This window comes from Electrophorus electricus, chromosome 11, assembly GCF_013358815.1.
Source record: "Electrophorus electricus isolate fEleEle1 chromosome 11, fEleEle1.pri, whole genome shotgun sequence".
NCBI classification, from domain to species: Eukaryota; Metazoa; Chordata; class Actinopteri; order Gymnotiformes; family Gymnotidae; genus Electrophorus; species Electrophorus electricus.
The window spans coordinates 23,576,171-23,598,821 of record NC_049545.1 but is presented as its reverse complement, the minus strand read 5'-3'; the positions used below and the strand labels follow the sequence as shown (position 1 = coordinate 23,598,821).

Genomic DNA, 22,651 nt, shown 5'->3' with positions numbered 1-22,651 from the left:
TAATGCCAGGCGGGATGAACAAGTCATGAGACTGCACAATGTCGCAGTGCTAACAAATGGATCGATCTGCAGCCCGAGTGGTAAGCTGGACATTATCCGTAAGCATAGCCTCCTTTTGTTAAGGCTCTCTTCCCATAACCGACAGCTAGGCCTATATGTGAGCTGTCAAAACACATTTATTGATTCCATCCCAATATGAGTTTCCCAGCAATTAAATAGCTGCTGCAATGTATATCTGATTTGGAACAACTTTTAAAATTACACTGGACATCAAAATGTAAACTTGTTTTGCTTCTCAAACTAAAATAGTGGACCCTATATTATTTTTATGCTGAAGGTAAATCTGATTATGGATTTGTCACATATTTATTCACGTATTTAATGTTTATGGAATTTTCACGTATGTTTTTAACCAATATTTCATTTACGTCTTACGTTAAGTATATATTACTTATTCAGACATTAGTCTGCTATTGCACTTGAAATATGTACAGAGGTGCTCCTAAAATGTACAGGTGTATTTTTGTCATTATTTGGCCTCAGGAACATCCCTCTAGTGTCCAGCAGTAGCCAATACAGAGGAGCTCCACTTTCCTTACACAATGACATGAGTATACTGGTCAACAACAACAAAAAAAAAATGGCTTCAGCATGAAAAAAACATCATTGACACGTATTTTTATTTATTTTTTTGCAGGAAGCAAAATAATCGTTGACTAGTGTTGGAGCTACACAGCAGTATTTAGAAAGATCCCCGATTTATTAATGTTAGCCTACTGCACGGCAGAGTTCGGCTAAAATCCAGTACGTGAAGCGGGGGCGACTGCTCTTTCATGTCCACAGCGCCTGGGTTTGCACGGGCGACGCCACCGTGGGGAGACACATGAGGCACGCTGACGTTGCTTTTCCCAACAGGAAGAGAGGATCAATCTGCTATGTTATTCGCGGTGGATAAACATGCTTTCCGAGTGACACATTCCTGATATTCCTAAACGGTTTGTTTTATTTGAGGACACCACGGAGCCCAAATGAATCCTTCCCGAAGAAGCGAAAGCGACTGGCAAGGGCTCGTCAACGAGGTACGTCGATGGCCAGCTGGTTGCGAACGAGCTCCTGCTTACCGGGATGCCAGTTTCCGTTTCACGAGCTGCCCCGATCTGCTACGGTCAGGACGTCGGTTCCGTGCGGAGAGGATAGCGCGTGTTTGATGTTGTAGCTGCGCCATGCACTCTGCATGTGCGCCTTAATGGCGAAAAGCATTAACCTGCATCCTGACAGTCGTAACTGATTCAGTCCCAATGCCACACAGAAACCGAACGTTATTCAGACTTGAAGCGGAAAAGGTTCATAGAAAGAGGGAAACGCGCGCCATGATTTCTCTCATGAGCGGATGACATAAATATCAGTCCGACGCAGAATATCACCAACCAGCGCGCGTACGATTCAGAACTTCATTCAGTAATTTTCCATCCGCACATAGCCATATATTGGCTAATTTGAGAACAGCAGCGTGAAGAAAGTACCATTCAATGGCAAACAGGCCTCTTTTGAACAAAGGGTAGATCTATAAGCCTTTGCCGATTGGGCCAAGGGACCGCGCAGCCGTCCTGTAATTACAAACACCTCTCTGCCTCGTGCACTAGACTTTGCGGATGGCTGAAAGAAACACTCACAGTAGTGCCATCAATGCATGCTTTATTAATTAATGACGTTGCCGAGGTTAGTTACTTATTTGTTGGTTACTTATCCACCGCTTCTTAATCGGAGGGTGAAGTTGGCGCCGTCTGTGTAAAGAGAGTGTTCACGTCGCATATTTGCTGCGTACTTCATGTTTTACAGACAAAGATGAACTAAATGAATCATGCTCACTAAATCATTTTCTCAGTTTTGACATATAAAGTCACCAAAAGCAAGACTAAAAATACGCAACCTAAACAATTTGCATTCTGAAATGAAAAAAAAACGAAACTTTGAATGAATTGAAATAATAAATATTTTACAAAATAAAATTTTAAATTAGATTTTAAGTTGGTTTTTTTTACATTCATAATATCAGGATGAGAAACAGAATCAATACTTGAATTTATGACCACATCTTCGTTTAGTTCATCTGTCTGTAAAACAAAGCGCGCAGCAACTATGCATCGTGAACACTCCTTAATAATTATGGGGCCATCCTCAGCCTCCAATTAAGCTGCGAATAAATGACCTAAGCGTCATTTAGTAAGGCATGTGCCAGTCGCAAAAATACTGCAGAAAAACTTCCACAGCAGAGGCAACCAAAGGAGTGTTGGTGAAAACATTTAAAGAGTAGTATATTCACTTTAATGTGTAACATTAATTACAGAATAGTGACATTACCTATACAAGGACCATGATTTTTGTACAAAGAGAATGAAGTAGTTTCAAGCATCCTTACTGAAAAAGAGCCCAGTATTTAAAATGGTGTAAGCCGCGCGATGGACTGGTTGTTGCTGCTAAACAACTCTGGGGGGGGGGACGACCTTCTGAGTGTTCCTGAAAAAAGAGGAGAATAAAGAGCATTTGTTTCCTATGCTCAGTTCCTGGTGTGCAAACGAAAGCTGGAGAGTAAGAAGGAGGCACTGCTGATCCTTTCCAAAGAGCTGGACACCTGCCAACAGGAGCGCGACCAGTTTAAACTGATGGCCAATCAGCTGCGAGAACGTCACCAGGGCCTGAAGAAGAAATACAGAGAACTCATAGTGAGTTTCTACATTATTCTATTTCATACACTTTCTATACAGTTTAAATTATTATTCCTAAAAATAAAACAAATTTCGTGACCCCATTGCATGCGTATGTTGAAATAATGGGGACGAGCCCAAAAGTGGTATTCCGTTATAGAGTTGCTCATTCAATTGTGCACAGATTGATAGATGCATTAATTAAGTGTATTCTTTCATCTACAGGATGGTGATCCAACTCTGCCTCCAGAAAAAAGGAACCAGGTTTGTAACCTGCCTCTTGATTTCATTAAACCAACAATTTCATTAGACTCCATGTTTTCATTGGTTTGGTTAATTGCTCAATTTCCCCCAGTGTGGACACGGCCGTGGGCTAGTCTCTGTGTTTCTGTGCCGATGCTGTATTTGAACGCTTGCTAGATGAATCTGGCCCAGCTGTTGAGGGACGCCCACGAGAAGAACAGGCAGCTGAGTGACGAGGTGAAGGAGCTGAGTCAGAGATTAGCAGAGGTCCAGGGTGACAACAAGGTACACACTGGATGTTTCGCATCAGGTCCCACACAGGCACACAGACGGCAGCGCCTCTCAGTAACGTTATTACTGAAATAATCACAGATTTTAAAAGAGAATAAGAAAAATGGGAAGCGATACTTACATGACCTACGTATTCTTTTTTTAATCCCTTAAACGCCGTATGCTTATTAATCAGTTAACACTCTGCAGACACATGCTTCGTATTATTCAGTAACTACTGATTCATTATGTGCAGTGAAACTCAAATCAAATCAAAATTTATTTATATAGCGCTTTTTAAAACTGATGTTGTCACAAAGCAGCTTTACAAATGTCCAAGTCCAAGCCCCCAGTAAGCAAGCCAAGGGCGACAGTGGCAAGGTAAAACTCCCTAGAGCACAAAGAAGAAACCTTGAGAGGAACCAAGACTCAAGGGTGGGGGGCATCCTCCTTTGGCCAACAATGGTCTCCACAATAACAATTTTTTAAAAGAAAAAACTAACATGAACAGTGATATGAGACTGGGGGCTGTAAGGCTGGAACTGTTGATTGATTCTTTGAGGTTTAAGAGAACAGCGATTAGTTTTCTGTATATTATGTAGGACATATTATGCATAAGATCAGGACTGGTGAATGGTTCTGACTTTTAAAATTTGCACAAATTCAGAATTATTATTCTGAATGAATAACATGGCATGACTGGACTCAGTATAAATGTATTAGTTATGACTGGTGTTAAGCCCTGTGAATGGAGTCCCTTCAAGGGATGTAATTGCAAGTGTTTAGAGCACCAATCATGTCTCGCGTTTAAGGTGCTGAGGATGACCATTACCAGACAGCGCCTTGGTGATGAAGAGGTGGGGGTCCGGCATTTTCCAGCCCATGAGAGAGAGGACCTTGTCCAGCAGCTGGAGAGCGCGAGAGATCAGGTGATCCATCTGCGTCATCTAGCTCACGCAGGAGCCAAACAAAGGAAGACACAAATGCAAGACAACCAGCTGCAGGGAGTGCACGTTCATGTTAAAATCCTCATCTAGCAAACGATGTGCGTTACGAACTACTTAGCTCTCTTTGCTGGAATTTTTAAAGTATAATATGTTTCTTTCAGACAAGCAGTGTCGTGTGGGGATCTCGCAGCAGCTGGGCCGGGTTCAACTTGCGACCATAACAGAAACACACCACAAGTGAAACAAAATTGGTCGCAAATGGTGCATGATGTTGTGTGTTGACTTCTTAAACAGCATTCAGCTGACACTTTTCTCCAAAGCAGTTTATAGTTATGACAGAATGCACTTTTGAGCAACTGCAGGTCTTGCCCAGTGGGCCAACAGTGCCACATGGGCAGTGGTGGGGCTTGAACTCACAGCCTTCAAATTACTAGTCAAGTAATTTAACCACTGAGCTGCCCCTGCCCTCAGAATGAGGAACTGGGGCACAGCCTGAAGGCGGCAACAGATGAACTGCAGGACGTGCGAGCAGAAAGGAAGGTTTACCAGGAGAAAGCTCAGCGCCTGAACCTCGAGATTAACCGTGTCCTGGGCTGCCATGGCAACCGCATCCTGGATGTGGATGCTCTGTGTATGGAGAACAGGTCAGTGGTGCTTTTGCTGTGTACAGCAGTGCATAAACGTGCACCCTTGGACAAGCCATGCCAGCAAAACTGTAAATAATACAATTTGTGAAGTTATTTATTCTTTTGTAATGTGTTTGTGCTGATATTTGTGCCGTACAAAATGTTATTTCTGCTGGATTGGTTTTAAGATATTATAATGTTATATTTCATTATAAATCTGTGGCAGGGAATGATGTTACATTACAATTAACTACATTCAACTCGAAACCAAACAAAATTAAAATAAAAGGTAAATGTCAGGTGTCTAAATGACAGCTTTGTCTCACTGGTACAAAACGTGGCACTTACAAAAGGTCTGAGAGTCTGGAATGAAAAGTTGGGCACCGTAATGGGACCCAAGGCTTTTATATATCATTTACTTAATACCACTTTAAAAGCCTGTGCAGTAGTCCAGATGGTAATTTAATAAAAGTTCCATACATTGGACATTTTCAAAGATTGTTTGCTTGGGCAAAGTTGGCTTCTATGCAACTACTGTAGCTTAGCTTGGTGAAAGCTACTCACTATTGTGGGAAATATATAAAGTGAAGAAAAACCTATGAATACAGACCCAGAGAGTCACATAATTGTTGTCTGTCAGCAGTAAAGCCCAAATGAAATGGTTAGAAACATGACTTTCATATTCCTTTTTACTGTACTTGGATGTTGTGTGTTGCTCTCAGCTATACTCCACATATGATTTGTGTTTATTAGGTATCTTCATGAGAGGTTTGTGCAGCTTCAAGAGGAAGTCAGCCTGCTAAAAAGTAATTTAATGAAGTACAAGGCAAGTATTTGTTTAAATCAAAATAAATAATATGATTAACAGCACTGTTTCTACCATTTACATCAAATATTATAATCTTCACTTTGACTATCTTAGAAAAAAAATGCAAGACATGGCTGCCTTTTATTTCTGGTGCATATTGATGAGCATGAACGATGTTGAATATGACTTTACAAACTCACACCCACCGGCCACTGTATTAGGTACATTTTGCTAATACCGGGTTGGACCCCCTTTTGCCTTCACAACTGCCTTAAATTCTTCATGGCGTAGTTTCAACAAGCTGCTGGAAACATTCCTCAGAGGTTTTGGTCCATATTGACACGATAGCATAATGCAGTTGCTGCAGATTTGTAGGCTGCACATCTATGATGGGAGTCACCCGTTCCTCCACATCCCAGTGGTGCTCTACTGGACTGAGATCTGGTGACTGTGGCAGCTGTTTGAGTGCAGCACACTCATTGTCATGTTCAAGAAACCAGCTTGAGATGATTTGAGCTTTGTGACATGGAAGGAGCCATCAGAAGATGGGGTCACTGTGGACACGGTCAGCAACAACACTCAGGTAGGTTGTGGCGTTTAAACAATGCTCAGTTGGTATCAAGGGGCCGAAAGTGTGCCAATAAAATATCCCTCCCATACCAACACCAGCCGCCTTAACCGCTGATACAAGGCAGGATCAATCCATGCTTTCGTGTTGTTTATACCAAATTCTAACCCAGCTATCTGAATGTTGCAGCAGAAATCGAGCCTCATCAGACCAGGCAACATTTTTCCAATTTTCTATTGTCCAATTTTGCTGAGTTCGTGTGAATTGCAGGCTGACAGGAGTGGCACCCGGTGTGGTCTTCTGCTGCTCTATCCCGTCTGCTTCAAGGTTCGATGTGCTGTGTGTTCAGAGATGCTCTTCTGTATACCTCAGTTGTAACAAGAGGTTATTTGAGTTATTGTTGAATTGCTGTCATCTTGAACCAGTCTGGCCATTCTCCTCTGACCTCTTACATCCAGAGAAGTGCCGCTCACTGGATATTTTCTCTTTATTGGACCATTCTCTGTAAACCCTACAGATGGTTTTGTGAAAATCCCAGTAGATCAACAGTTTCTGAAATACTCAGACTAGCCCGTCTAGCACCAAGAACCAGGCATATTCAAACTCAGTTAAATCAGCTTTCTTCCCCATTCTGATGCTTGGTTTGAACTTCAGCAGGTCATCTTGATTATGTCTACATGCCTAAATGCATTGAGTTGCTTCCAGGTGATTGGCTGATTAGAGATTTGCATTAACAAGCAGTTGAACAGGTGTACCTAATAAAGAGGCCGGTGATTGTACTGTATGTGCATTATAATGTATTTGCCAGAATATTTAATACACCATTATCACAAATATAACACATCTGTAATAGGGCATTAAGCATGTAATTTACCGATGTACATTTTTGTATGTTCCAATCTGTTTCTTTGCAGAGTGCTCTTGAGAGCAAGAAGAACTGTAAAGTCTACAGCAATGCCAATAGTAGTGCTCTAACAGGTGTCCTCTCAGCCAAACAAGGTACTGAAAGTTCAGTGTAGTCACAGTGTACAACTACATTTATGCTGTGGTTTTGGTTTGGTTTTTGCATTGTTAAAAGGTACACAATACTTTACACGGTAGAGTACTACAGAGTACAGGCCTGTATAAAAATGATTTTGGGAACATATGAATGTTTATCATGTGTTTGTAAAAAATTATAGTAAATGACTATTTTCTGAATAAAGAAGAGTAATATCAGTCAATAGTTTTGCATTCCTGTGACCTCATACATCTGAGTTTACCAGTCAGCTTCCTGATTTGAATCAGGGTCCATGAGGACCCCATTCGTGTCTCAGAAGTTGTCCTGTATTTTGCCCGTTGTGTTTGCAGTGCAAGAGCTTCTGCTGTCTGAGGAAAATGGTTGTAGCCTCCCTGTTACCCCCCAGTCCATCAGTGACCTGAAGTCACTGGCCACAGCTTTGCTGGAGACCATCCATGAGAAGAACATGGTAATACAGCACCAGCGCCAAACCAACAAGTGAGTTACTGGTCTGGCTAAAAAACATGCTTGATGCTGGGAATATTCTGGCTAGCGATGATCAGAAGGTTAACTACAGCAACTGAAAAAAAAAAAAAAAACATTTCAGTGCCACATATGAAGGATGTTAGTGTGTAGTTTAGCCATTTATCATTATATTGGTGAGCGATTACAAGGTGGACGTATACGCTGAGAAGAGCAAGACTTATTAGGGACAAATCCAGAATCAGATTCCTAATCACAGTCCAGGGCTACAGAGCCAACACGGAGAGTCCAGGAATACATAGTAACAAGGAACAATACTAAGACAAAAATGGAAATAGGTTACAACAGAACATCACTAACACAAGAAGCAATACAAGCAGTGAGAACAACTAACAAGCAATAACGAACAAGGCATGGATTAATAATAACGAGCAACAAGACAGAACAAACACAGGATGTTTATCTACAGTGGTGTGAAAGTGTTTGCCCCCTTCCTGATATCTTATTTATTTTCTTTGCATGTTTGTCACACTTAAATGTTTCAGATCATAAACCAAATGTAAATATTAGACAAAGAAACACAAAATGCAGTTTTTAAAGAAATGTTTTTATTAAGGGAAAAAAAAAAAAAATCCGAGCCCACATGGCCCTGTGTGGAAAGGTGATTGCCCCCTAAACCTAATAACTGGTTGGGACACCCTTAGGAGCAACAACTGCAGTCATGCGTTTGCAATAACTGGCAATGAGTCTTTTACAGCGCAGTGGAGGAATTTGGCCCACTCATCTTTGCAGAATTGTTGTAATTCGGTAACATTGGAGGGATTTCAAGCATGAACCACCTTTTTAAGGTCATGCCACAACATCTCAATTAGATTCAGCTCAGGACTTTGACTAGGCCACTCTAAAGTATTGATTTTGTTTTTTTAAGCCATTCAGAGGTGGACTTCCTGGTGTGTTTTGGATTATTGTCCTGCCACAGTTAATGTATGTTTTAACGTTTTAAAATCACTTTTTCACATGTAGGTTTGTATTTTATTTAAAAATTGCATTTTGTGTTTACTTGTGTTATCTTTGTCTAATATTTAAATTTGTTTGATGATCTTAAACATTTGAGTGTGACAAACATGCAAAGAAAATAAGATATGAGGAAGGGGGCAAACACTTTTTCACACCTCTGTACATGTACAAATGAGAGTTAACAAGATACAGGTGATACAAATGAAAGGTGGGGAAACTCAAACGAGGGGCGGAACAACAAGGAAGCAAAGCAAAAGAAAGACATGAGACAGGGTAACCATGACGACGGAATGCTAGGGAGGGGCCATTGCGACAATCATCTGTTAATGCACAAGAGGATTATCAATGCGATGATAATGCTACACTTACAATTCTGACTCTGGTAAAGATGATGGTATGGTAGTAAATTGTATATTCCTGGAGATGATATCAACAGTTAATTTACAACTGTTATATATCATGACACCTCAATGTAATGAGAAAAAATATATCTGTGTAGAATATAATAAATCATTAATTTTATTCAACCTCTTGTGTTCCCTTCCTGTTCCAACAGGATTCTGGGTAACAGAGTTGCTGAACTGGAGGGCAAGCTGAGAACTCTGGAGGTGTCAGGACTGTGGAGTCTGCCTGGTAGCCACAACCTTATCGCAGTGTTAAGGGGCCTTACTCGGCGTCTCCTGTTACAGTGGCTATTAGCAGAGGCCATGCACTACACATTTCTGTGCCACATTTTCTGCTATTGCGTACCCAACTTGCTTCATGAAAGGCTTCATAATTACCTGATTCGAATGCATTGCAGTGTTTCAGCATTTGAGTATTTGAGCATTTGAGTGTACTGATGGTATGACATTATGCATATTCTGGGACAATTAGGAATTTTAATTGATCTTGACGTGTGAATATTTTTAAGATTTAGAATTGTGGCTGAATGTCATCTTCACTACTGTTCCCTACTGTGTTTTACTAAAATAACTTTGCTTAACTGTCTCTTTCTTCTTTTCCATCTCTTCCACTTCTTTTCATATCTGAATGAAACTGACTGAAACAGGTCTTTCTTACAGCGTGTCCGTGGGATTAGGGAGTATGTTTCCTTTTTTTAATCTGATGGTACTGTTTGTATCTTGATAGTGTTGTTTGCTCCCTGTCCCAATTCTTTTCCTTTTCCCTGTTCTTCCACACATTTCTGTTTCTGCCCTCTGCTATGAATGCATTCGCTAGACTGACTCTGTAGGTGTACATATAGGCTGCCGGTTCTTGTTTATGTCACGTCTATGTACTCATAAGTTAACGGGCTGGTGCCTACTTGTCTTGATCTCTGCACAGTTGTGCTTTATTACATAAAGCCTTTTTCATGAATGACCTTTTAATAAAACAGGGAGGACAGTGGAAGTCTGGATATTTAAATGTATACGAATGCATTTAAATTAGTTTATGTGGCATTGATAAGTCTTGGTATAATCTATTTACATTTACCAAGGTCATTTACCATATAATTGTATCAAAAGCTTCCATCTACCTCCTGCTCTTGGGACTAAACCAGGTCACTCATGAAATAGGCCAGTAAAAGTTAACACAAGGTACACAGGGTACAGGAATCTAGTACGGTCCTCCAGCTGACCTTGCAGCACAACGGATGACCTCAGAGTGGGGGATTACAACCTACAGTTGACCATGAAACAAATGGCAGTCTATTATGTACAGCTAAGGAGCCGATCACTCAGCGTATACACTACCGTGTGTCATACGGCAGTGACTGACTAGCGATTCATTGATAGGAGGAAGAGATGTAATTGTTCTGAGTGAACAGAAGCCTGTCCGGAGTGCCAGTACTTGTCCAGCGCAACTAAGGCAGGGATCTGTTGGTGAGAAAACTACTGTCAGTTTCACTTTTCAGCCAAGATGCAGTCACATGTATTTTAACATAATCTCATATGTGATGTTCAGTGAGCTCTTTGGCCTGGTGCACTGAAGCTAGTCGGTTTCTGTCAACTTCACTGCTGTGACTGTTTTCTCTGTCGTAACAGGAGATGAAGAGGTAGTGACAGGAGAAGAAGTGACAGAAGACACAGCTCTCACATCAGACTTGTGCCAACCCGACCAGCAGTGCACTACATACTCAAAAACCACAGAAACACCAAAAGTCAGCTTCCCAGTAGAAACCACAACTCCCAGTCCAAGCCCCTGTGAGGACCAGGATAATGAGGACTACTACCCCGCGTGCCCTGACCCAAAGAACACTCCTTGTCCTGTGGAGCGAGTTGCAGACAGCTGTGAGCCACAGACACTAGACAGTGGTGACGATTTACTGACCCGAGATCACAAGCACCCAAACACAGCTCAAGCTGTGTTCAGATGTTCACCAGAAGGAGGTGCTTCAGTCCCATGTTCTAAACAGAATCCTGATATTCAGGGTCTGTCAGAGACCACCTTAATCACGGCAGCAGGTGCACAGTATAGAGTGGACGACACAGTACTGTCTGAGGACACAGCAGTTGAGCCCACAGATGACTTGACAAGAGAGCAAACAGATCCAAAGTCCCAGCTTCCAACACCACAGACTCCAGACCAGGACAGCGAGAATGGCTCAGCATAGAACCCAGCATAGTACGACTCAGCATAGAACCCAGCATAGAGTGATTCAGCAAGGAATGACTCAGTAAAGAACTGTTGAAGGAACAGTTCATCCAGAAATGCTAAATGTGACTAGCAGTGACTGAAATTTAGCAAGTCAGCATGCTCCATTTTTATGGGGTTTTTTTTTTTGTGGAGAAGAAGACTGAAGGATTTTGAATGACTTCTTATAAAATACATTCCCTACTTTTTTTTCTTCTTGGTGGAATGTGTAATAACCAGCCTTCAGACAAACTGGATTTCGAGAGAAGAAAAGCATCACTTCTCAGCACGTTTCCTCACTTCTCATGACTTCTCAGCAGGCACATTCGTCAGCCACAGCATTTCTACCATATCAGTATGTACGGAGACCAGATTTCTCTGTGGTTCACAGTCAGCTTTATGCTCCAGTCTGTGCCACATACATGAAGTTTTTTCTGGGCTGATGTGGTGTTTATCACAGAACACATTGGTAGCAGTCACTCGACATGTTCACTATTTCAGTAGTCTTATGATTCAGTTTTTAGTAAACCAGAAGATATGAGGCATCTGAGATAACTTTCATATGTAAACTAGTCTCTGTCTGTCATTAGGCCAGTAGTTTGTAGGCCTCAGGATGCCAAAACGCTGTTTTCATTGTTTTGTTTTTTTTAACATGTCTGTTTCAAATTGCTGGGTAATTAATTAATCAACCAACAAATAAATAAACCAATTAAGTTATAATTAGGGGTGTAGCAAGGAGTAGTGTAGGTGAAAGAACATACAGCCTCACAGTGCACCTGGGCTAGTAGTGTTGCACTTTTAACTGGCCAGCAAGTCTAGATTTGGGAGTATAATAAGATTGCAACTCAGGCATTTCTCATAATCATTTCAGGCCTTATGAACCACAGAATTAAGGAAACATATTAACTTTCTGCATTTGTTTACATTAGGATAACATGGGACATTTTAATGTGATTAAAAAGGGGGACAGCTGGCCTTTTAAGGGCTGATGCCAAAATGAGGTTGAAGTAAATGTTAGGAACAAATGTTATGCTTATGCCAAACAATCTTAGATTACAGTACTATATCAGGAAGGCACAACACAACTTTTAAGATAGGTGGACAGCCAGAAAGAGATTGTTGAGTTCAGATAAAAACTTGTATGATGATACTACTGAGGCACCAACCCTGAACACAAGAAGACTGCATGACGTTTTGAAAAGGAGAAATTGGAACAAAAGTGGAATAACAGAATTATGTGAAGTCACACCTTGTGGCGGTTAGTCTTATAGTACTGTATATTTTTTCATTCATCTCACTTCACCACCTATTTGTCTTGTGTTCATGATTTGTCATGCAAGTGGCTAGCACAGTAGTCCCCCAGAAATCTCCTTCTGCTTTTGTTTTAAGATTATTGTACAGTCATTCCATGAAACTACTAACTACTGTACACTAGTAAAAAAGAGTATACAGTTCAGTAGCAAACATTACATGATTTATGGAAAGATGAAAATACACTGCAGATTCTGGTTCACATATATGTTGCAATAAAACCAGCAATTTGATACTTAGTTTGTTTCAATCTCTCTTTAGACTGTCATCTAGATGTTTTTTCCCCCAAACTAAACTATTAAATGGAAATTGAGATTTTACCCTACAGACTTTATTTCTGAACTGAAGTAGGGTGTGAGTTGGGGGCAGTTATAGCCTCAGATTTAATAGCAAGCCTGCTGCCTTACAGCTGATTTCTAATTAAAAACTGCACAACCCATCACATGAAAACTCTTAAGAAATCAAGGGCAAACAATGTATTCTTGCAATCTCATAGCCATCTCCAGCTCCATCTGAACATATCCATTATAAGATGAATTCTATACTGAGAAGGGATTTTTTTTGTCCCACCTATTCAACAACACCTCCCAGTGGACACCAGAGGAAGAACCTTTTCTATCACTATGTCTGGAATAACCAATCAACAACACATTACGTTACAAATCAAATGTAATGTTTTATTATCATACCAGACCACTTTTAAAAAACAACACAAAACAAGCCATGTATTTACAGTGTGTTATGTGGTTCTTTTTCCTGCTTTGTTCCTCATATATTTATATATATATATGTATATATGTACATAAAATATTTACATTAAATTGGAAGTTACCATACCAAAAACAATAAACAACACAAGGTTTCATAGTAGTAGTAGTAATGACAATAACAACACTAACATTAAGAATGATTTTGTGTGTGTGTGTGTGTGTATATATATATATATATATATATATATATATATATATATATATAAAATCAATCACACAGTTTTTTTTGTATATACACAGCAAGTGTAGAAAGAACCAAAGACAGCACATTACACAATGAATAATACAGACTGTTAAATAGTTCAAGTACAAGCTGAGGTGTAAAGTGTGGTTATGTGTTTCATATTCCATATAAGAGATTTTTAATCATATAAACAGCTTTGATTGAAAAACACTTACAAGTAAAGCTGAACTGCTCAACTTCTGTTAAGCCATGTGCACCTACGGAATTCTAAATGTTCCATTAGAATATCTGAGTCACTGTTCTAGAATTGGAAATATCCAATTAAAACGTGTTATGCTATTAGAACCGAGTCCAGCCCGAGAAACAAGAAACAAGAAAACACTGAAATTTATCCATACAGAAATACTGGGAGAGCAAATGATTGAATTAAAATGTAAGGACTCCCAATTTTAAACTGTTCAGAAAACTCAATAAGAAACAATAAATTAAATGACTCTTAACATGTTTTTTTTTTTTTTTTTATGTTGAAATGCCAGCTGGGCACTGACCAGAGCCATCACACGTTTTCCTTCAAAATTCTCATAGCAAAATCAAGGTTGCAAAGACAAGTGTGAAAATCTCCATCACCAGAAGAGAGAGTGGTGTGGACAAAATGTATGATGAACAGATGATCTATATCCTTCAGCTTCTCCCCATTCTCATCCATCTTCCTCCCTTTCTTTTTTTCTACATTCATTTTCATTTTTCTTTGGAGGTCAAAGGCCACATCTTTTCTCAGAATGACAAAGACGTGGGCTACACGAGGAAGGAGCAGGTCACCTCACCTGCAGTGTAAAGCATCAAAACGCATCGCAGTTTAAACAGACTCAACATCCATTCAACTTTTTGAAAGGACACGTATCGAGTCACACCCTCTTCTGTTACACGGCCGCATTCGACCGCTTGAACACAAAGCAACGTTTTACGCAGCCGAACCCAAGCCCAAATAAGATACAACTCTGATTTGAAATTAAATTATGTGCTACATGGAAGCACACTGCAGAACCCTAAATGCTTGCACACACTATGGAAACCGGGGCTGACACCTGTCTCCTGAAGCGGAAATTAGACAGACATGTTTTGTTCTGGATGTATACTTTAGGTCCCCCTTCTGTCTGACTGTGCAGTGCAGGCAGAGAAAGGCAGACAGCTCATTAGGGACCAGTATTATTATAACTTTCAAACAGTCATTACAAAATTGTAACAGGCTTGGTGACCTTAGGGAGACATGCAGAAATTAGTGTTTTTTTTCCTTCTGTATAGTCATCAAAAGTGAACAAGTGAAATGATGCTGAAGCCTACAGCTGGGCTCATGGGCAGGAGAACTGGGGTGTACGTCAGCACAGAAACTTTCTTCATCACGACAGGTTATAGTGTGACTCAGAACCAAAAGTACCATTTTCATGTCTTCTATAAGATTTTAACCCCCCCCCCCCCCCCCCCCCAAAAAAAAGACAACCAAAAAAACCCACTCATCCCAACAAATTAATAATAATAATCTAATTTTGAAAGGTAATTTCCATCAATGTGCTTTATGTCAAAACCATACTTTGGCAACAAACAAAAAAGTTGGCTGATTGTACACAGAACTGGTTACACTTTAATTTCTTCAGATTTACAGCTTTAATCTGGTAAATATCCTACCAATCATTCTCTACCTACTCCACACCTTCCCTACCAGGCTCTTCATTGGCCATCTCAGCAGACAGAAAGGGTGGGCGGGCTCTGTCGCTGCTGTGTTTTTTTGAGCAGCTGGATGCGGTTGTGGCAGTAGAACTTAATAGCTCTCCAGTCACGGCGGTTGGTGACCAGCAGGGGGCACTGTTCCAGGCAGCGCTCACAGTCGGCTTTAGCAGGGACCCGCAGCTCCATAATGTTCCGCACCAGGTGGGACTCTACAGCGGCGCGCTCCGCTTCAGACCAAGGCCGCTTCAAAACTCCTCGCTTGCCTGACGGACAGGAGGAGAGAGAGCGAGAGAAAGAGAGAAGGGGCGATGAAGAGAGAGAAAGGAGAAGGATAAAAACAGAGATGGGACAGAGCGTGGAAGAAATGTTAATCATTGTTAATGTGCAAACATGTCGTTTGTTTTATTGTAAGTCAGAAGGTTGTATAAAATAATCTGTCAAGCACACACATGGCCATGATCTTACACAGCAGTGATAGTGGTTCGGTTAATTATTACACACACACGCACACACACACACACATACACACACACACACACACAAGTGCACATACGCACACACCTGGTTTGGGTTGTCCTGAGCCCCTCTTGCGACTTGGGGAGAAGTGAGAGGCATTCATCTTCTTGGGACGCGGGGGCTTGCTGTTGGTGGAGGTCTTTTTAATCATGATGGCAGCTGATTCAGGCTTCTCTTTGCCGGCCTCTCCTTCCGATTCCTCAGACAGGGAGTCTGCAGAGTTTCCTGACATCACTGCAGAGTGAAACAAAGTACATGGAAGAATGAGAGAATATATTAACATTTTCCTGGTTCAAAAAAACCACACACACACAGACACAGACACACTCACCATCCAACTCCAGGCAGATATGATGAAGGCTCATTCCTCGGAACAGAACACCATCTCTCTCCCCACAAAGGACCACTCGACCAATAAGCCCCATCAGCCCAGGATCCTGACCAATGGTAGCACAGCTCTGTGTCACATGGTACTCCTTCTGCAGGAAGTTCTCCAATCGCTGCGTAGCAGCTCCACGTTGCCCCTCTTCCTCTCCTTCACTCAGTAGCAGCAGCTGGGTCAGAATGGCGACCTGCCTGCGGACGCGTGTCTGTGTTAGCGCTCGCGGGTGGCGAGTACCACTCGACTTCGCCAGACTACGCAGCAGATCTGTGCCCCTCAGAGGGGTGGCAGGGGAATGGTATGGCCTGGCAAACACATAGGGGTTCTGGGGGTCCACGCCGACTCCTGGCCGTGTCTGGAGAAGGAGCTCCAGGCAGGCTTCAGAGTGCGGGGGAAGGATGAGGGGCTGCACACGACCACGTTTGCCCTGAACACCCACACGTGGCAGGTGGGGGAGCACGAGCCGCTCAAAGGGGGATAGGGAGGCCTCGAGCGGGGTTAGGGTTGGCGGGGCCCCAGGGAGCAGCGGCACAGGGCACTGGGCCGTGACCCGAGCCTGGTACTCAGAGATGGTGAGCTTGGAGACCTCGCACTCGCGGCGGCGGTTGTAGAGGATCAGGAGAGCGAGGCTGGAATGGCAGAGGAGACGCCAGGCTTCGGCAGACTGGGGCGAACGCGAGAGGGAGATGAAGGCAGAATGCTGGAGACGCCGCAGGTACAAGACCAGAGAAGAGAGAGAGGAGAGGAGAGGAAGCATATGGGGCCGCCGGGAACTGGGTATGGGAGCGACAGAGAGAGAGAAGGTAGGGGGTAGAAACAGGGAAAGAAACAGGAGGGAGAGGGTGAGAGTGGAAGAGAGAGACAGAGAAAGTAAAAAAAGAAGTGTATCATTTACATAACAGACCAGACAGGCTTCGTTCTAGAAAAGGATTTGACATCTGTAAAATGTTTCCCTCTTATATCTCATATAAATGATTTTTATATTTAATTGAAGCTTGTTAACGACTGAGAATGGACTAAGCATTTACCTGGACAGGTCGCTCTTGTCCTCAGCTCCGCTGTCGTCCTCTCTCACTGCAATCTCTTCCTCCTCTGCCTTTGGATGCTCTGGTCCTGCCTCCTTCACCGGCTCCACAAACACAGCTACAGGAACCTCCTCCTCTTTCGTCTTCTCCACCACTTCTATCTCTTCTTTCTCCTTCTTCACTTTACGTCCCACTTTCCTGGGAGTAGTCACGGGGGTGGGCGGACTCCGCTTCAGCACAGAAACCGGGACTCCTCCCCTCTTAGGCGGAGTCGTTGGCAGAGGGGCAGGACTTTTGCGGGAGGGGCTTGAGAGAGCAGGGTTCCTCCTGGCTGGAGAAGCAGAAGCCAGGGGCAGTGACTGCTGTGTCGCCATGACAACCCCTTGCCCAGGGGCATCTCTGTGGCAGCGAATTTGCACGGAGGAGGAAGAGGAGGATGAAGGCAGGGAGGCATGCAGGTGCGGCAGGTGAGCGGAGTTGTGTGCCCTCTCCATGGCCACCCGGACATCGGGCTGGTGGGCATGGTGTTTGTCCAGGTGCCGGGGGAGGGAGCGGTAATGCCGTCCACAGTACACGCAGCACTGTCTCTGTACCATGGCACTTACGCCCCTACCTGCTCCAACTCGGACAGCGCTGCCTGCCACCCCGGCTGGCGCGGGGCACTTGAACACTGGTCTGGACGGGGCAGCAGGCTGTGGTGGGGTGGAGGGGAGTGAGCGGGGCATGGATGGGGGTCGCCCCGGGGGCCGGTGAGGTGTTTTTCGTTTGCTGTTGGCGTTTCCCGCAGGACATGAGAGAGGTTTGTGTTTTTTGCGGCCACGAGGCGTCCGACCGCGCATCTCTGTGCCTGCATCATCAGACTCGTGATCGGAGTCACTGGGCTCAGAGTGAGAAACAGGGGACGAGGAGGGAGACAGGGACCAGGACGGGGTCAGGTAATCTGACAGGGGAACTGAGCCAGACTCATCCTCCTAGAGAGAGAGAAAGAGCAAGATGGAGAGAGGAGATGAAAATGTCTGTGTTTGTGTCTGCACTGACCAAGTTTTCCTTAAGTTATACAAGTTATTTTAAGTTATATAGCACCTCAAATCATGTACACATCTATACTGTCCTACAGAATACTGAAAACCACTTCCATAGGGAACATTTTCAGAACCAGTCATGCCATCAGTGATGGACTTTAGATGACAGTGGCATAAATACATTGTCAAGGTGACAGAGCATGGGCTTTACCTTCTTAATGTTGTTTTCATGGTCGGAGGGACATTCAAACCCAGCAGGAGGCACTGTTCCACGGAAACTCTGAGGGACAAGTTCATCACATGCTGGTCAATTATTTACCTCTGACAATCAAAGTAATTGCACAGCACACACACACACACACACATACACACACACACACACACAGGCTGGCTGGTTGGCTGGCTAGCTAGTTGAATAGCTAAAACAATTCTTGACCACAATTTATTAGAATATTAATTTAAAATTTCCCCAACAGTTTATAGGGTTAAATGTAAACAGACTAAACCATGATTAAAATTATTAATTTCCACCAAAGCAATAAAATGTTTCAGCTGGTTTCACTACTGAACAGCAAACAGTTGACACTGTTGTTAGCTCATTCATTCACACAGGGTTCCTCAAGCTTAACAATCTAAAGATACTTCAGACATCTTTATAATCTATCACAAAGTTACGTTAATGGTGGGTTTACTGCAGATAGGTCTGACCAGTACGTCTAAATAAACCCATAATCTGTGAGATCTGTGAGCTGGGAGAATTCTTTTCAAAAAGAGATGCCTGTATTGCCAAAAACCTATAAATATATTTGTGTCTTATTTGTTAGAGCATTTAAACATTCACCTTCCTTAAAGTTGCTCACACACACACACACATTACTGACATTGTTAATGACAAATTACATTTGGCAAAGCACAAAACCAAAATGTGATAATTTTAATTATTAAATACAGGTATTTACACAAATAAACATTAATTACAGGACCACTATGACTACCACTTAAGACCATGAAAAGGTCTACTGAGTGTTAAGATGTAGCAGCTATTGCCATGGTTACACTCACCATGGCGTTTTCCCCCCACTCTGTCAAACTGTAGTCCACAGTGATCTCCTCGCCCTTAGTGATGTCGCGGATTGCTATGACGACCAGCCGCACTTGATTGCCACAGTGCACTTCTCGAATGCGGCAGTTCGGAGGAGGGGGAAAGAGAACCGCCCCCCTCTCGTTACTGGAGCCCTCCTCCCCCATGTCACCAGAACTGATAGAGAGAGAGAAGCAGACACACACAATGAAAGAGAGCGAGAGGAGAGAGGATGTAAGTGAAGAAGTAAGAGCGGGAGAAAGAAAGAAAGAAAGAAAGAAAGAAAGAAAGAAAGAAAGAAAGAAAGAAAGAAAGAAAGGAGACAGACAACCGTCAGTGAGTGATAAAGAGTGAGAGAGAAAGGGTGAGAAACAAAGATACAGCAACTCACAGAACGAGAGTCAGGGAGAGAAGGGAGAACTATATCAGCTTACACACAGCATGTGCTGCGTACACAACTCCACTTCCCTGTGTCATCTAACAGATCCCACTAATCGAACTTTTGTAGACTAGAACTTTTACGCCATTACACTAACCCTGATTCCACAGTTTCAGTTTTACCAAAGAGGTATGGGTCTATTACAATTTTGGTGAAGAGTACAATAAACATGATTAGTGGAATTCACAACCAATGCTGGAAAAACTATGATAGATATTTGATTTTCTTGGAGAGGAAAAAAACACATTAACAACATATGTCGTTAATAACCTGACAAAAGTCTATATAAAAGAATATATTGTGTCTAAGCTATTGTACATTGCAGCATGTAAAGAAAAAAAAGATCCATAACATCAGATTTTAAACTAAAATGCAAATTTCATTACCATAACTTTTTAAGTAAGATGACATGAGATTTTAGTAGTTTTCTGTAAATATTCTGTAAAAATTTTATGCCAATGTTTTCCATCACATGGACTCAAGCTGCACTGGTTAACCGTAATTAAAATGGACTCAGTACAGCTAGCCATATACAGGCATAACTCCGGCACACGCAGACATCAGCTCAACAATTCCATACCATGATAAAAAAAACCTCTGAAACTCTTAAATTGTATATAGAATTTATACACAATTCTATCACCATAAACACAAACATAGACATACACACACATACAGCCTGAACAACTATACTCTTCAATAAACACTCAGACACACACACACATTCCATCACTGGCCCAAAGATAATAAACATACTGCAATAAACACACAGCAAGCATTCCATTACTCCCCCACCTATACCCCTCGCCCCAACTCACACGTTTGTGCACATGCACACACACACACCTCCTCAAGCACACAATTACCCACTATCTTCCCCAACCACACACAGACACACAAACAGTCACATCCTCATAAATATATATACACACACACACATAGACACAGTATCTCATCCTTTTTTTTTTTTTTTTACCTCACACACACTTACCAGGGTTGGGCCGACTCAGAGTAGTATGACCCCTCTGCAGCAGGTCTGTGTTTGTTCTCCTTTCCCTCTTCACCTTCACCTGACACACACACACACACACACACACACACACACACACACACACACACACACACACACACACACACACACACACACACACACACACACACACACACACACACACACACACCTGCATTAGACACATATCTTGAATCTCTTTCCCCTTTCTTTTCAACACACACACACACACAAACAAAGCACTAACATACACTGACACGCTCACATACTCAACTTCACTCTGTGTGGATACAAAATAGCTAGCTGATATAATCTTGCAATTCCCAAACGCTAATTACACAAAACACACACACACACACACACACACACACCTCACCTGGTCCATAGCTGTGCTCCGATGTGCTCTCTTCATCGTCTTCTGCTGCAAAGACTCTATCACAGACCTTTACAGGTGTCCCTTTTCGTTTCCTACCACAACCACGTCTGTAACACACACAAACACAATCATTTTAACAATTGGCCAGGACAGTCACCTAAGCCAACTAAACCAACAGCACATGATTGAACTCACATCACAAACAGTAATCATAAACTGGCAATCACTGTAATAGACCAATGAATATCAAAACTTTAATCCATTCTTAAACCCACTGCCTTGTTTGATGGCAGGAAACTGGGTTGCCAGGTTAGCAAGCCTTTTGGGAAAAAGTCACTAAAAAAACTCAAGCACTTGAAATTAGTTTTGTCTTCCGACAAACAACATGAAGGTAATCAGCCCAAACAAATGTCCAAAAGCTCCATACAAATGCACTACTGTGCATATTAATGACCTTCAGCATCTATCAAGAAGTGAAACACAGCACACGGACACTGGCAAAAGTTTACTGCATCAGGACTGAAGACAAAGTGAATTAGGCCCCAAGCTTTGGAAGGGTCCTTTAAACTGAGTTGGGCACGATTCATTTCAAAACCTTAACAACCAAGACCACTTTTAAACATTTAGCTAACATATATGCTCTCAAGTATTCTCTGTGTGTTCTCATTGTTTTACCAAAACAACACTGACACTGGGAAAGTTGTACAAAATGGTGGAGTCTTATCTGCCTTGGCTTCACTTGCCAGGAAGTGCAAAGACCCAGGGAAGCGCAAAATAACTAGACCTAATCAACGCCTGATCCGGAGTCTGCATTAGACTTGAACCTTTTACCCGTAAAGGTAACAACTTCCACAATGACACTGAACTGACGACAGATATCTGAGCCTACCGTCTGCTGTGAGTGTTTTATGGAAGCCCAGCCTCTTTTCCACAGATCCAACTGAGTATGCTTAATTAAATGAGCGAGAAGAAGCACCCAGTCTCATGGTTACAGATGTGTTCTGTGTGTGTGTGTGTGTGTGTGTGTGTGTGTGTGTGTGTGTGTGTGTGTGTGTGTGAGAATGACATATTCATTGACTCATTGATTCATAAGACTCAGTCTTGCCGACTGGATATTGATCTTGGACGACCCTCCATCTGGGTCTGAGGGAGACTGTGTGTGTGTGTGTGCCCAGGTTCTATGCAGTATTTCAGGCTAGTGTCTTTATCAAGCACTATTAATGACTGTTTTAAGCCTATTGGGTGCACTGTCTGAAAATAGCAGTCAACGCAAACTACCAAAACAAGACAGAGCTTTTGTCTCATATGCTAGTTAAATTGTATTCCAATGTGTGCGTGTAAACGTGAGTGTGTGTGTGTGTGCCATGAACTTTACCTACCAAACAGAAATTAAAGGCTGTGTACTAGTGGGTCTATGCATGAGTCTAGCTGAAGAACAGACAATACTGGCTATACATCTCCTGCCTTTCAATTGGTCCCCCCCCCGCCCATCTCTCTCTCTCTCCCTCCTCTCACTCCCTGTCTCACT

General features: G+C 42.4%; 2 protein-coding genes across 3 annotated transcripts in view; one reads left to right on the top strand and one right to left on the bottom strand.

Annotated features, from left to right (window-relative positions):
- Positions 1-601: 601 nt before the first annotated feature.
- ccdc149b (coiled-coil domain containing 149b) lies at positions 602-12,914 on the top strand. 2 transcript variants are annotated; one of them, XM_026998829.2, is made up of 13 exons: positions 602-1,079; positions 2,562-2,723; positions 2,931-2,969; positions 3,126-3,233; positions 4,031-4,147; positions 4,637-4,809; positions 5,545-5,617; positions 7,082-7,166; positions 7,518-7,665; positions 9,224-9,300; positions 9,719-9,751; positions 10,446-10,532; positions 10,695-12,914. In XM_026998829.2, the coding sequence occupies exons 1-13, from the start codon at positions 1,029-1,031 to the stop codon at positions 11,261-11,263; spliced, it is 1,722 nt and encodes a 573-aa protein (XP_026854630.2). In that variant the 5' UTR covers positions 602-1,028; the 3' UTR covers positions 11,264-12,914. The 2 variants fall into 2 exon arrangements, with proteins under 2 accessions (XP_026854630.2, XP_026854631.2); XM_026998830.2 differs by lacking the exon at positions 9,719-9,751.
- A 2,124-nt stretch (positions 12,915-15,038) lies between these two features.
- Positions 15,039-22,651, bottom strand: part of si:dkey-117m1.4 — a 12,312-nt gene continuing 4,699 nt past the window's right edge. The window contains exons 2-9 of the mRNA XM_026998876.2: positions 21,124-21,230; positions 20,730-20,808; positions 19,281-19,476; positions 18,430-18,498; positions 17,200-18,167; positions 16,121-16,944; positions 15,835-16,023; positions 15,039-15,536 (exon numbers count right to left, since the gene is read on the bottom strand). Of these exons, the coding sequence (XP_026854677.2) occupies positions 15,286-15,536; positions 15,835-16,023; positions 16,121-16,944; positions 17,200-18,167; positions 18,430-18,498; positions 19,281-19,476; positions 20,730-20,808; positions 21,124-21,230 (2,683 nt within the window). The 3' untranslated portion in view covers positions 15,039-15,285. The remainder of the gene's footprint in view (positions 15,537-15,834; positions 16,024-16,120; positions 16,945-17,199; positions 18,168-18,429; positions 18,499-19,280; positions 19,477-20,729; positions 20,809-21,123; positions 21,231-22,651) is intronic.